This window comes from Diabrotica virgifera, chromosome 8 (genome assembly GCF_917563875.1).
Source record: "Diabrotica virgifera virgifera chromosome 8, PGI_DIABVI_V3a".
NCBI classification, from domain to species: Eukaryota; Metazoa; Arthropoda; class Insecta; order Coleoptera; family Chrysomelidae; genus Diabrotica; species Diabrotica virgifera.
The window spans coordinates 111,935,997-111,952,586 of record NC_065450.1 but is presented as its reverse complement, the minus strand read 5'-3'; the positions used below and the strand labels follow the sequence as shown (position 1 = coordinate 111,952,586).

The 16,590-nt window shown below is 35.1% G+C and overlaps 1 protein-coding gene across 1 annotated transcript in view; it reads left to right on the top strand.

Annotated features, from left to right (window-relative positions):
- Positions 1 to 15,047, top strand: part of LOC114336546 (tetraspanin-9-like) — a 116,117-nt gene extending 101,070 nt beyond the window's left edge. Inside the window, exon 5 of the mRNA XM_050659093.1 lies at positions 14,295 to 15,047. Within this exon, the coding sequence (XP_050515050.1) occupies positions 14,295 to 14,313 (19 nt within the window). The 3' untranslated portion in view covers positions 14,314 to 15,047. The remainder of the gene's footprint in view (positions 1 to 14,294) is intronic.
- The last annotated feature ends 1,543 nt before the right edge of the window (positions 15,048 to 16,590 follow it).

Below are 16,590 nucleotides of genomic sequence, written 5' to 3'. Positions count from 1 at the left end.
AAACGTGCACACGATCTGGTCCACGCGAAAGCCTGCATGCTAAAAATAGACTTAAGTAACGTTTACACGTATCCAGTAACTGGCGCCAGTCTCACTGGAATACCAGTGTCATGAAAAATAGACCACCTTTCTATTCGAGACAGCGCTGGCAGACAGCGCTGGACTGGCGCAAAAAAGTGTTTACATGATGCCACTACCATGCCAGCACTGTCGTGTTAGTGCGACTGGCGGCAGTTACTGGATACGTATAAACGCGCCTTTACTCATAGTCCTGGAACCTAACACAAAAATATCTTCGGACGGTGGCTGGGTGCAGGATACAAACAAAAACGTGGCGGTTCTCTTCAGAAATAAAGATCTTGGCGTGCGTGGCATAATCAGGGGCGGAAATTATATTCTCATTAAGATGAAGGATTTTTGCCTCCTGGCATGCTACATATCTCCAAACATACCCATCAGAGACTACAAACACAAAGTATATGCAATAATGAGCATCGCTACAACAGAGAAGCAAATAATGATTGTCGGGGACATCAACGCAAAATCTAGGTCATGGGGCTCTCCCATGAATGATGAGAAGGGAAAGTTCTGGAACCAATGGATAGCCCAGGCTAGTCTCCCTGTTGGTAGGGGAGCAAAGTATGCTAAATGTGCAGTCACTCGAGCGCTTTGGGGACCTATTGGGTTGTGAAGAGTAGGTCCTAAAACCAAAAAAAGTTAAGTAAAGTTTTCCATTTTAGTGGGCGCTTGCCATTTTTTAATTTAATTTTCCATTTCCAACAATCGTTTTTTCCGATTATAACGCCATCTATCCATAATTCGAAAAAATGTTTCGAATAAAAGTTACTTATTTTTACGTAAGGAATCCAAATCTGCAATAAAAAATGAGGTCTCCTATTTAAGATTTAAAAGTAACCCCCAACCCCACATCCATGGGGGGTCGTGTTTAGTACCATTCGATAGATTTTTCAAAAATACTGAATAAGTGTATTTTACAGTTTTTTGATCTGATGTTCATTTCGCGAAATATCGCGGGATTCGTATTTAAAATATTAAATTTACCCCCCACCCCTCTCCGTGGGAAGTTGTGTTTGGTATCATTCGATACATTTTTAAAAAATATTGGCACATATTTTTTAGTTTTTCGATATGTCATTCATTTCGCGAAATATTCGCTTTTTTCTTGTGAAACTTTGGGACTCACCCATTTCCTTACGCCCGGCTCAAATCGTCAGATTTTTGAAATATACACTCTTTTGCATGTACTTAACTTACCTTATCTTAATCCGACAATTTCGAGTTTTTTTAAGGATAGATTTTTTTTTTCGGGCCCCCCTTAACGAACTCCCCTGTGTTAAGAGCCAATATATGGTAGAGGTACATCTGCAGGGTACCAGGTTTCCCCATATGCTAATCTGACGCGCTCGAGTAACTGCAAAAATCCCCGCTTGGGCTCCCCTACCATGTACTCAATAACAACAAACCCATATTCATAAGAGGTGCCAGCCAATCACATATTGATGTAACTATTGCAACCGAAAGGCTATCCAGACGCATAAAAAATTGGGATGTCCTCAACGAACAGTTATTCACCTACCACTGTTATATAACGTACGAGGTGATGATTAAAGGAAAGTTCTAAGAAAACCGATAGGTAGACGAGAGAAAACATTAAACAAAAGCAGGCACCTATCGGAGATTAAAAAAATTGACGAAGACGCAATTACAGATCTCGGCCCACTCAGGAAGACACTCGTTAACGCCATTGAGTTGGCCACGGAGAAGACTAAAAAGAACAAATGAACCCCCTATTGGTGGACGGATGAGATAAGAGAACTACGGGAAGTGTGCCTCCGAGCTCGGAGGAATTGCAAAAGAAGCCAGGGCAACCCCGAGCTCAATGAGATATATAAAACAGCGAAGAGGAAACTAAATAACAAAATAAAGAAAGAGAAAAAGAAAAGGTGGCAGAACCTGATAGACGCGCTAGAAAATGATATATGGGGAGACGCATACAAAATAGCAATGAAGTCTCTCAAAATGATCGCCCCATACAGACTAGACGAAGACCAACGGCGTGAATCTGCAGAACTCTTCTTTCCTGCCAAGGAGGAGCAAGCTTTCCTGAAGATCTTCCCCACAGTAGTGGAGGAGATTACGGAGGAAAAAAAACAGCTGGTCAGGAAATTAAATCGGGGAAAGCTCCCGGCCCCGATGTTCTGCCACCTGAGGCACTGAAGATAATAGCAACAGAGAAACCAGGTTTGATCATAAGAGTATTTAACAACCTACTGCGGAACCAAGAGTTTCCCAGGGAATTAAAGGAAGCAAATCTGGTATTGCTACTCAAGCCTGGGAAACCCCCGACTCAGCATCCTCGTACAGGCAATTATTCCTTCTAGACTGTCTTGGCAAGTTTTACGAAATTCTTGTGAAGAAGAGGCTGGAGGGGGTATTGGCAAATGAGAGAGCTCTATCCAGTCAACAATTCGGCACAAGACGCGGCACAAACAAGTAGAAAGAGGTGGGTAGTACTTGTTCTATTGGACATTAAAAATGCCTTCAACTCGGCGAACTGGGATCTCATCATCAACAGGATTGTTGAGCTGGGAGACCCGGATTACATGTCCAATATAATAAAGGGAACTATGGGAAAGAAGCGTATGCATAACAAAGAAAAATAAGATGAATATGACTGCTGGAGTACCCCAAAGGTCAGTCCTGGGACCCACACTATGGAACATATTATACAATAGGGTACTAGAGGTAAATAGAACACAAGAAGTAAGGGCAATAGCATACGCAGACGACCTAGCCCTACTAATCGAGGACGACACGAATCGGGGCAGCATACATAAAGTAAACACAGCAATGGAAAAAACCGCGAAATGGATAGATAAACAACGATTTAAAATCGGCAGAAGAAAAGACTGAGATAATTATCTTGAGGGGACGGCGGGATCGAATTGTTTTTTCGTTTCAGAGGCTCCGAACTAAAACCCCAGAAAACAGTTAAATATTTGGGAATAATCTTCGACGACAGGAGGTCATTAGGCCCACATATACAGGAAGCATGCCAGAAAGCGGAGGAAAGGACCTCAGCCCTACAAAAATTAATGCCGAATAAAGGAGGTCCTGGATCACACAAACGGGCAGTAATGTTACAATCGATTATGTCAATAATACAATATGCGGCAAAATAAACAGTACTGAAATGAGTATTGAAATGTTTATGATTATTATTTATATATCTAGTATACATGATATAGCCTTGAAAACGTTATTCACAACGCCGCACGTTTATGATAAAACAGATGTTAAAGATGCACTCTGGTCAGTGGCGGATCTACGGGGAGGGAAAATGAGGAAATTTCCCCACTAACAAGGTCCAAAATTAAAGAAAAAAAATTGTTCAAACATAAAAATATATTAGCTGACATGAAACCGAAACCACAAAAAGACAAATGCGACCCAATAAACACGCTAGTTAGGAAAATTAAGGGAACTTAATGCCTGTAAGTTATTATTTATGTCTTTGATGTGTTCATGAGTTTATCTTTTTTATGTCTTTTGGTTGGTTTTTCATTGGAAGTCCCCCGTAAGGCGAATTTCCCCTCCCAAGACAAATTTCTATATCTTTAATTCTAGTCCCCAATTCCGAAATGGCAGATGATGTATCTGTCTGACTCCTTTCTGCATTCCCCATATGTACGCATCTGGTGGCGTTAGTTCTGGTGAGTGGCAACTCCCAAAATGATCGCGCAGTATTCGAAGAGACTCCCTGGCAGTGTGACAGGTTGTACCGTCCGCTGAAACTGTTGTTGATTTTATGCTTGGACCGTTTTAGTAACCTTTTCCGTATGACCGAAAATAGTACTCCACCATAAAAATTTTTTCTGCAAAACTGAAAACTATTATGAAGCACCTAACATTATCACTGCATTCACATACATTATAACGACGTTCGGAAACCACTCAGTACGTTTCGGCGCCTGACACATACAAATTTGAGCATATGAATTTTAATACTGTTTATTTTGCCGCATACCGTATTATACGGGGCCCCAGTGTAGCATGAGTTCGTAAATAAACCCAAATACAGAGACATGCTTCTCAGAGCGCAAAGAAAACCCCTGATCAGAGTGTGCAGCGCGTACAGAACCATATCAACCGTTGCCCTACAGCATCCTACAGGTAGTGGCCGGAGCTGTACCGGTGCACATTCTGACAGAGGATAGGGTATGAATGCATCGAAGGGGTAACGGAGCTATAGGTTCAGGACCAGAAGAAAGAAGAAGAAGCCTGGAAAGTTGGCAGGATCAGTGGTCAAGAGAAACAGGCAAAACCGCCTGAACGAGGATCCTTATCCCTGATGTCATGTACATATCGTATAAGTGATATTCGTATGCTCTGTAAATCATGCAGGGCGAACCTCGCTACAGCTGAGCATGGGGTCCCCTCTGGGTGAGCCCCAAGAATTAATGCACAAAGCCATTACAAATGAAAAAATGTTTGATTTGATCATTGGATTTGTCACCGAAACGATGAAGCATAAGGAAGAAAGAGAGAGGAGACTCCAACAAAGATAATCCGTTTGTATTTCTTTTGAACATGTGTCGTTCTGCGCCGACCGGGGTGGGTAGCCAATATACAACTCCCATTTCTGCCGGGGCAGAGTCCTTTAACATAAAAAAAATTTAATCTTAGTGTTAGTAAATTATAGATGTTTTGTTTTTCATGTGTTTACATCTTCTGTTGTGAGTATATAGATGAATGGGCCAATCTTACTGGGGGTGGAGAATGAAAGTTTAGTTGTTCTTACTAGCTGTCTAGTAATTCTTTGCCAGTTTACGGTGGATGAAATGATGACGAGGTCGCACACCTCACCCATTATCATGCAGATAAGTCGGTTGCCTTACGGACCCTGGCTGGCTGCATGCGTGGATGAAGTGGCGAGACCGGGTTGCCATGACAGTCACAGAGCGCACGTAGACAGTGCTAAATGGGGGTGACGAGCAAAGCTGGTGGGTCGGAGCTATGCCAGGTCGGTTCCTGGCCCCGCCGGTTGGAGAAAGAGTTTAGTTGGTAGGCGGCTCGCTACGGTTAGGTGTAGAGAGTTGAATCCAACACGCCTGGGACACCTTCCCAGAAGTCTTTAGAAGATTCTCACCTCAAAAAAAAAACAAAAACATTCAAGACTGTCAATTGAAAATAAATTAATGGTATACAAAGCCAAATGAAAAATTTCCTACCCAGCTGAAATTCGAACTCACAACCCTTGGATCCAAAGTTAGGCTCTTACCACTGAGCCACAGAGGGGGTTCTCTACATTTAATCGATAATCAACGTCCATTTTGGCCATACAATTTTGTTAAAATAGTTCACTAATAGCCCGTCTGAAATTTCCATTTAAACCTCACAAGCTCTTTATTCATTAGTGTCCAGATACGATCATGTCAAATATTTGCCAGAAGGCTTTAACTAACAATTTCCGAATCTTTGATAAGATTTAATTCCCGGTAATTGCCTCATTTATTTGTCTGGAATAAGAGGTTTTATGTTTCCTCATGAAAAGGTTTTAGTCTAAGCTTTCAACTATGTGTAACTACGAAATTTAGAGGATGAAGTTTAATGATATTCAAAGTGCTCAAACAAGAAATTTAGAATCATCTACTTAGTTAGTACGTAATAAATTCTCTTTGGAGCGATTATAGGACTAAGACTAATTTGATAATTATTATTTTAATAAATGTGAAATTTAAATAAAAATGTTAGCCAATCGAAGTGTAGTCCAATTGGACTTGGAAATTTACAATCGGTAATAGAGCTCAATTAAATAAAATTACAATACATGTAAATTAAAATGTAATTCCCTACAGGTTGGAACAAATTTAATATCAAAATTTGGGTGATAACAAAAGATATTTCCAAAAAAGTTTATGATTCATATGAGAGGATCATTGTTTAAATAATGAAAAATGGGTCATTTTTGCACAAAATTTACTTTTTTAACTGCTGCGGTAATTCATGTTTTATGAAGGTTTTACGATTTCTGTCTGCAAAGTTGAAGAATAGTTATTTTTTCTACGGCCGCCTAAAAAGCCACTTTCCCGCACGCATTTTGTTTCCGAAAGTAAAATTCCAGTAAATTTTGTCGCACTGGTGAGGAAAAGTAGAATACATGCAATAAACTAATATTTAGATATTTACTAATTTATTTCAAATCTATCTTATGCTGTTCATGTTTTAATGAAATTAACGCAAAAATACATTCAGTGACATTAATGATAATTAATGTTTTACAACTTGTCACAGAGAACAACAAGAAACAGGTTTAGCAAATATTCAGGTGAAGATATCAATAAAATATTAGTTAAAATGATTTAAAAAGACAGTTTTATTCCATACATAATCTTACCGAGTTACTCTCGAGCTCGAATTATCGATTTGTTTTGCTCTCGTGACACTTTGACATAATTTCACACCCCTTCAGGTCGTGAAATTAAAACTGTCAAAGTGTCACTCGGGATACAAATCGATAATTTTTTTGACAAAGAACGTATTAATTTGTTTATTTTCACTCCTAAATAAAAACTGATATAACTCTATTTGTCGTGGCTTTTTTCCAAACGTACGGCCCTAGAAAGAATATTGTTCCAAACTCATGCGGAAAGTGTCTTTCCCGCACTCGACTGCTTGCCCGAACTCCACTATCGCGTCGTTCGTGTCAACGGCAGTCTAGTGCGGGAAAGTATCATTTTCCGCAATGGTTAGGAATAGCTACTTTTATAACAAGGGAGGAAAGTGCTACTTTTCCTCCCGAGAATGAAGTTTACTGCCCGACGCGTAGCGGAGGGCAGTAATCATTCAAGGGAGGAAAAAGCACTTTACTCCCATGTTATACATATGGTTTTCCACCTTCCTCAAATAACAAGCCATTTTTTTCATTTTTACTTAATTTATTTATGTAACTAACCAACAAAATTTATTAGAACTAAATTAAACAAGTAGGTACAATATAACTGTCAACTGTCAAATATAAGTCAAATTATTAATGTTAACATTGTTAAATCAGAATAACAATTTACTGTTTTTTACCATTCTACAAAATACAGGGTGTTTTTAAATAAACGTTAAAATGTATAGATACTTCAGTAATAGAAAATAGATGATACTGTACAGGGCGTCAATAAGTTATATTTCATGAATGAAATAGCATGACGTCTCTTTTACTTTTCCTCCCTAGGTAGGAACAATATTTTCCTCCCTAGGGAGGAAAAGTACGACTTTGCTCCCTACAATCAGGTCCGGAGAAGTATACTTTCGGTAGAGGTAGGTGGAAATAGTTATTTTCCTAACTAGTGCGGAAAGTGATACTTTCACGCACGAGACTGCCGTTGACTCGAACGACGCGATAGCGGAGTTCGGGCAAGCAGTCTAGTGCGGAAAAGACACTTTCCGCATGATTTAGGAACAATATTTTTTCTACGGTCGTACGTTTGGAAAAAAGCCACAATTAAAATAGAGTTCTATCAATTTTTATTTACGAGTAAATAGAACATACAATAATACGTAATACAAAAATGTATGCAAATTTAATTTTTTGGAAAAACAAGAATGTCTTAACTTATTGCTTGGTAATATTAAATTTAAACGAGCAATTCGTGCAAGCTGATCCTTGAAATGTTCAATACGTTCTCTGACAGGGTGTCAAAACCAAATTTTCAGTAAAATATAATTGTTTTCCATGTCGATTCAAAACCCGTTATTGTCTATCGATTTGACTTTTGAATATTATGTCAAAATAATTCTATTTCAACGAATTATCAGTAGTAATTGCACAAGAGCTCTAAAATTATTGAATTTTTCTCGAGTGACACTTTGACAGTTTTAATTTCACGACCTGAAGGGGAGTGAAATTATGTCAAAATGTCACGAGGGCAAAAATTCGATAATAATTTTAGAGATCGAGTGCAATTTGTTGCGATTATTTCATGAATAAAACTGTTCAAAACCAAAATTTTATTGTAATTTATTTATTTAAGTACAAATTAGTACAATTAAACACACAGTTGTTATAAATATTTGACGGTTGAAAGTCATCACTTTTATAATTTTTAAAACATTAATTGTCATTAATGTCACCGAATGTATTTTCTCGTAACAACGAAGGGCATCTGACGTAATATACTTGACGACGGGATATTTTCAAAAATTATCAGTTTAATTTTTACTTCTGTAGCTTTCTATTGGTCAGAATCTCCTATGAATGAAATAATCGCATTAATTTCATGAAAACGAACTCAATAAGATAAATTGGTAAATAATGCTTAAATATTAGTTTATTGTATGTATTAAAATACAAATAAAACTATCCACCCTAAATAACTTTTGAACCACTGATTTTTAGAAAAAACGGAAAAACACGTCAAATGATACTTGAAGGTGGAGACATTATGCCATATTTTCCACCCTCTCACCCCCCGTATAATCCCTTAATTTTTTTAAATTACTTCCACCTTTTTTATTTTATATTTGAATTCTACTCTTTGTACTGATTTCAAAAATGTATAACACATGATGCTTAAAGTGATCAGCTTATGAGAAAAATAAATATAAAAGCAAGAAAACTGGATTGAAAAAATTATCTTTTTAACAATTTTATTACATACAAACATTTAGAATGAACGTTTCACTACCAAAAATTTTAACAATAATTATTCAAAATCTTAACAATAATAATTATTTAAAATTTCGAAAGTCATTTTGAATAATTATTGTTAAAATTTTTGATAGTGAAATGTTCATTCCAAATGTTTTTATATAATAAAATTGTTAAAAAAATAATTTTTTCAAATCAGTTTTCTTGCTTTTATATTTATTTTTCTTATAAACTAATCACTTTAAGCTTCATGTGTTATACATTTTTGAAATCAGTACAAAGAGTAAAATATAAATATAAAATAAAAAAGGGTGGAAGTAATTAAAAAAAAAATAACGGATGATACGGGGGGGTGAGAGGGTGCCTTTCCCATCAATCTCAAATATGGCATAATGTCTTCCCTTTCAAGTATTATTTGACGTGTTTTTGCGTTTTTTCTAAAAATCAGCGGTTCAAAAGTTATTTAAGGTGGATAGTTTTATCTGAAAAGCACTGTATATTATAAAGCGATATTACAAGGTATTCTACTTTCCCGCGTAATAAATGCGCGCGGGAAAGTAACTATTTTAGCACGGCCGTAGAAAACATAACGATTCCTAACAAGTGCGGAAAGTGATACTTTCCCCCACGCGACTGCCGTTGACCCGAACGACGCGATAGCGGAGTTCGGGCAAACTGTCTAGTGCGGGAAAGACACTTTCCGCATGAGTTGGAAATTTATTTTGATAAATACATTTGATGCAAGGAGCATCATCTTTTTTATCAAAAAAAAAATATTTAAATGTCAAAATGATGAAATTTTAAAAAAATTACGAATAAAATGACCAATTCCTCCTCCGAAACGAAGTACTTAATGACTGCAATTTAAAAAAGGGAATTCACGGCAAACGACAACCGTTTTGAAGACATTTGAATTAAACCGATGTTCAAGCGCCATCTTTAAAGAGGTCTAGCTCCCTTAAGAACCATTTTTCGATAAAGCAATTTACGTAAAATCGACATAAAATGAGTTCCAGAATTTGTAGTTTTCTTTTGTTGCGAGCGTTAGTGGAGAGTTATTTTGTCATTTGATAAGCTCCTAGATTTTTAGTACGTTCTTTAACGGTAAAATATTGCAAAACCTCTAAATTTTAAAGAACCGCTTGGATTGACATGAAATTTGGCATACACATAGCTAACAAGTCAAAGAAAAAAAGTGATATTGTGCCGATATGTGCTTTTGCCCTGGGAGTGGTTTTCACCCCCTCTTGGGGGTGAAAAAATATTCGTCCAAAATAAGTCGGGAAATGGATAAACTGACTAATTCTAAGTAACTTTTGTTCTATAGAGTTTTTTCACTAAGTCAATACTTTTCGAGTTATTTGCCAGTGAATATGTTCATTTTATCAACAAAATAACCACGCTTTTAGACGGTTTTTCGCAAATAACTCAGAAAGTAAGTATTTTGTCGAAAAAACATTCTTAGCAAAAATATAGCCTGTAAAAAATTTTAAAAAATGGTGTATATGTCACGTCTCAATACCTAGTAGAAGCAGATTTACAGCTAATGAAAAATAGGTTCATATTCGTCAAATTCCAAATGGAATACTTTAACGTGAAATAACCAAAAATGAAGCACATTTCGGGGAAAACTCATTACAACTTAAAGTGTTTAAAAAAAGCTTCATTTTTGTTTTATAAAAAAAATTTGTAGCATCAAAAGTAAACAAGTTACGCTCAAAATAAAGTTAGTCCCTTTTTTTGGTAAAAAAATCGGGAAAATCACCCCCTAATTAATATCTCAAATGAACTAAATCGTTACGACTTCACAAGTTTCTTGACTCGAATATATATTGTTTATATATGTAAGCTTCATCGGTTCAAAGTCCTTATTTTTGAAAGGGCTGTAGTTAAAAGGGGTTGAACGAGTCACTGATCACGAATATATGCAAATTTAGAAACACCAAATCTTAATCACTTTTTGTCTAACAGAAAAATAAAAAAATACATGATATTCAGAAAAGTAATGCTGACTTTTTTTGTTTTTCGAGATTTTTGGTATCTCTAACAATTTTTAAGTTATTTTGAAAAAAAAAGCATATTTTTCAAAATTAAAATTTTTAAAAATTTTACTTTAAAACCAAATTTTTTCAATAATAAGCACACTGAATGGATGAAACTTACAGATCATATAAACACAACATAAGTAAAATAATTTGTGGAGCGGTAACGATTAATTTCATTTAAGTTGCTAATGAGGGGGTGGTCTTCCCGATTTTTTTTGCCAAAACAAAAGGGACCAACTTTATTTTGAGCGTAACTTGCTTAAATTTAATGCTAGAAACTTTTTATAAACACAGAAATAAAGCTTTTTTTAAATACTTTAAAAAAGTTATAATGGGTTTTCCCCAAAAAAGTGCTTAATTTTTTGGATATTTTACGTATTCTATTTGAAATTTTTTGAATATGAATCTATTTTTCATTGGCTATAACTCTGGTTCTACGAGGTCCAGAGACCTAACGCGTACACCATTTTTTTTTTCTTTTAAACAGGCTATATTTTTGCTAAGAATGTATTTTTCGGCAAAATACTTACTTTTTGAGAAAAACCGTCTAAAAATGTGGTTATTTTGTTGAAAAATGAACATATTCACTCGCAAATAACTCGAAAAGTGTTGACTTGGCGAAAAAGCTCTATAGAACAAAAGTTACTTAAAATTAGTCAGTTTACCCATTTCCGGACTTATTTTGGACATATATTTTTTCACCCCCAAGAGTGGGTGAAAGTCACCCCCAAGGCAAAAGCACACATCGGCACAATATCACTTTTTTTCTTTGACATGTAAGCTATGCGTATGCCAAATTTCTTGTCAATCCAACTGGTTCTTTAAAATTTAGAGCAAAAACCGTGAAAGAATGTACTATTTTGTGTAAAATGCGTACGAGTAAAAAATGTATTTTATAGTTCGTGTAGAACTTCCTCAACTAGGTATATAATCCAGGCGTGATCTGTCGAAAATCAGACCATAATGGACATTTTCCATAGGAGTCTATATTTTTGCTAAAATCACTTCAGGATGTACCTTCCACGAGCACTTGCACCTACCTTCAGCAGGTATCAATAATCAAGATATGAAAATCTTAAAAAAAAAGGCAAAACTGTTTGCTTTTGGCGTTCATATTTTCGCCTATAACCCGAAAGATATTATTCCAATAAAAAAAAATGTAAATGGTAAAAGTCTCGTTTTTTAATTTTAAATAATATTTGACTAGCTAGAAATTGAAAATTTAATGTTTATTTGTTAAAAAATACCAATAATTAGGAAAAAAGTACAAAAAAAAATGGAATTTCTACTTTAAATCTATAAAGAAGAGCTCAAGATTTCAAACGCACTTTGAAAAATTGAAATCATTAGACTAGGAGAGCCTAGAAAATGTTTCCTTCTTCAAATCCTTCTTCAATCTAAACCTAAATTTACCAACAACAGAAACATGATTTGACGATATAATGTTAGCATCATATATTTGGTTATTTTCAATAAAAATGCTAATTTCTAATTACTACGATTTAAACATTTATTTACTGTAGACGCTATTAGACAACCTATGTTTCCAAAAGTTGAAAAATCACGTTCATACATAGTTTTCAAAAGGTAATAAATGAAATAAAAGAGAAGAAGTATAACAGCGACCATTGTAATATTAGCCAGTTTCTAATTCGACGTACATTAGTAGCGCACAGGGGCTATTAAAAGTGCTTTTGCTATTTAAAGTGCTTATTTCGGGCTTAGAATAATTTTGAAAATTTTCAATTTTTGTGTAGACTATGGATTGCAAAATTATTAAGTAAAAACTATTAAACACATTCTAACGAAATTTAGTACACGTTTCAGTCGTATTATAGAGTTTTTTCTAAGTAGCGTATAGATACCTGTAAGTTATGTTTAAAGGAGTAAACAAATTTAAATAAAAATTCCATTTTTTGTATTTCTCCCAATTATTGCTATCTAGAAAACAATAAACATTAATTGATTAAAAATGTTCAAATTATAATTAGCTAAATACTATGTAAACTTGAAAAACGAACACGTGTCTTTTTAATTTTGCATATAGCCGCTTATAGGGCACCACCAATAAAACCTTTCAACACAAACGTAACCCCAATCTGTTGTTGACATAAATCGAGAGTTTCATTACGATACAATAAGTCGTGTAGATACAGTGAATTTTTGAAGTTAGTAAGTCGGTCGAAAAGTGAATCTTAGCCGAGAACATTTTCGAGCAATAATTTTTTACAATTTCGGAGAGGATTATCCCAACAGCAATGTCATGCTGAAATGGTTTCTGTATTTGAGAATGAAGCATTACACCAGTCAACTATTTCCCGCTGGTATTGCGAATTTCAAAGTGGTCGCTCCAGTCTCAGCGACGAATCCAGGCCAGGTCCACCCAAAACATCAGCCACACAGCAAAACATTGATGCGGTTCGTCAGCTGATTGATGACCGCCGTGTAACATACCGGGTGATAGAGGCATCTTTGGGCATTTCAAAGACCTCGATCCAAAAGAGCCTACATGAAGAACTGGATATTAGGAAATAGGTTTGCCGTTGGATCCCTCATTTGCTTAGAAAAGAGCAAAAAGCTGTTCGCGTCAATTGGTGTCGAAAAACATTGGAACGGTTCAACAAAGGAAGCTTAAAAACCGTTTATAGTATTGTTAGTGGCGATGAATCTTGGATTTATCCCTACCAACCGGAAAATAAACGCCAATCCGCTGGGTGGGTGTTTCACGATGAGGAAAAACCAACAAAAGTGATCCATTCTCGAAGTGTGTCAAAGAAAATGGTCGCAACTTTTGTGTCAAAATCTGGTCATGTGGCAACTATTGCTTTAGAAGATCGAAGAACGGTTACTTCTAATTGATATATAACCGTTTGTTTACCAGAAGTTATCGCAAAACTCCGACAAACCAACACACAACGACGAATCATCCAACATCATGACAATGCAAGTGCTCACGCTGCCCAAAAGACAATACAGTTTTTGAAGGTTCAAAACATCGAATTGCTAAACCATCCACCGGGTAGCCCCGACCTAAGTCCCAACGACTTCTTCACGTTCCCAAAGATTAAGAATTCAATGCGTGGGCAGCAATTCCAGACGCCAGAAAAAGCCATCGATGCCTTTAAAACAGCGATTTTGCAGGTGTTAACTGAAAACTGGAATTGGTGAGAACGTATGTAAAAGTGTATCGATCTTGGTGGGACATATTTTGAAAAGCAATAAAGTATTTTAAGTCTATATATTTTTTGTTTTTATGGCTATATGCAAAACTAAAAAGACAACCTTTCGTACCTTGTATATTTTTTTTGTTGGAACAATATCTCTTGAGTTATAGGCAAAAATATAAGCGTCAAAAACAAAAATTTTCGATTTTTCTGGTTTGCGACTGGCGCATCTCGAGATTATTGATATAAGGTTCATCATGAAAAGATTCCAGCAAAAAATAGACCCTCTGGAAATTGTCAAATTCAAAACAGATTCCGCCTAGACTAATATTTTTTGTAAAATAATTTTTTGTAAGTAAAATATTTCCCGTTTCGTATTCTTTTTTTTTTTTTTAATTAATACTAATAGGTACTTTGTTTTAGGAGTCGCGAGAATATATGACTAAAGTACCGCCTAGAGGGTCTGTTCAACCGCGGTAGGTGGGGCCGCGTGAAGAAGGGTCCTCTGGCTACGCCACTGGAGGATATATTCAAGCGGAAACCAAGGTCGAGGGTCAAGGATGATCCCTGCTGAAATTTCTGAAATTTGCCATCGGCTAGAGTGTAAAAGCAAGGCATGCAAGTCGTACTGAAAAAATTTACAAAGCAAATCCAAATAGGTTCATAACATAATATGGTTGCTGGCAATCTCATTTTAAAGTTTATAAGCAAAACAATTCGCCATATTCGAAATTTTATGCAAATAAAGAATTTTATGATAAAAAGCTTAAAATATAATTTTTGTTAAAAAAAACGTATAACAACAAATAATCAAGGGTAAAATTAAACTTCTGAAAACTAAAAGAGATATTTTTAGGTACAAGTTGAAAAAACGTTACCTATTACATAATATTACAGTATTGGACATTACTCCAAGTTTGCCAAAAACACTACTAGTCTAAAAGGCAATGTTTAGACACCGCGATAAATCCGAGCAGTTTATCGATATCAATCGAGTTGTTTCAATTTATCGTTGTGTGTAAACGGTACAGGGTTATTCAGTATATTTTGATCCCCTGTAAACTGCTTTATTTACAGAATTAGACAAAAATGTAAGATACAAAAGTTACACGATTTTTTATGTCGTTTTCGAAATTGATAGTAGAAAAACAAAGAAGGTGCAAAGAAGATGGCCGCAGATGTTAACTTTGTTAATTTAAATGGAACAACCTGTATATGATTACAAATTTGAATAGAACGTTCTGCAACGAACATTTCCATATTGAGTTTGATGTGTCTATCTGGAAGAATAAGCAAGATACTAGATATTTTGAATAAAAATATGTTATGGATTAATCTATTACAGACTATTATCTTATAGAATATTTTCTACTATAATTTTCGAAAACTACATAAAAAAATCGTGTAACTTTTGTATTTTACATTTTTTTTTCTAATTCTGTAAATAAAGCAGTTTACAGGGGGGTCAAATGTGAATAAGCGAATAACCCTGTACATCTCAGCGATTTATCGAAATTGGAGTTGGATTGGAGTTGATATCGGATTGCATAAATTTATTGCAACGATCGAGTTGTTTCAGTTTATAATCAATCGCGACAATATATCGCAGCGTCTAAACAGCTTTAAAAAAAAATCAATAAATGGTAGCAATTTATCTTCACAATAAATTGCTCGCGTTTATCGCGGCGTCTAAACGCCACTTAAGATACGGTATAAGGTCAATCTGCACCGATCTGTTTAATGGATAAAAAGTATGGGATATGTAATTTAGTATGTTAACAATGATAAAAAACAAGGGGTGCACGATCTAATTTTGTTCTGACTATAATTAATTAATTAAAAAATTATGTTTTTTATAATTAAAAAAAACTCAACTGGGGCAGATATTATTCCAGATTTTTTGGGCCATTCTAAATAAAAAAGGTATTTTGTAATTGTTGTCTTAAGTTGATCGTTTTCGAGTTATAAACAATTTAAAACTGAAAAAAGAACGAATGATTACGACTTTCAAGGCTCATGAAGTAGTTATGAACCTGTCAAATTAATTTTTTGTTTTTTATTTTTTATTCTTCCTTTTTGTCCATATTTTCTCTTTATAAAATTTGGTGGTGCACTATACACATCTGTAAAATATCTACATTTGTCTCGTACTATTATCTTTATTTTGTATGTAACCTTAGCCATATTTTTGTAGATATATCTTTCTTCTTCTCTGTTTGCTATAGGATCCAATCTCGCTGAATCATAAATTCTTCATAAACCAATAATCTTCATACCCATCTGGATCTATTAGACCATTGTCTCACTCATCGGGTTCGATCGGACCAAATTTTATACTTCTCGGGCTCGAAGGTCCAAATTTTATGGACAACTTCGATAGAATGGACTGTAATAATATTGTTTGCTATAGGACAATATAGGGGTAAAACATGAAGCTGTCAAATTAATTTTATGTTTTTTTATTTTTTATTGTTCCTTGTTGTCCATATTTTCTCTTCATAAAATTCTATTCATAAAATAAAAACCTCTGTAAAATATCTAATTTGTCTCGTACTTATTATCTTTCTTTTGTATGTAACCTTAGCCATATTTTTTTAGTATACATCTTTCCTCTTCTCTGTTCGCTATAGGGCAATATAGGAGTACATATAACATTTTTGGGTCTAAGGTAACATCAAAATGGTCTAGGAGACAAAGTAATCAAAGAATAATCAAATGG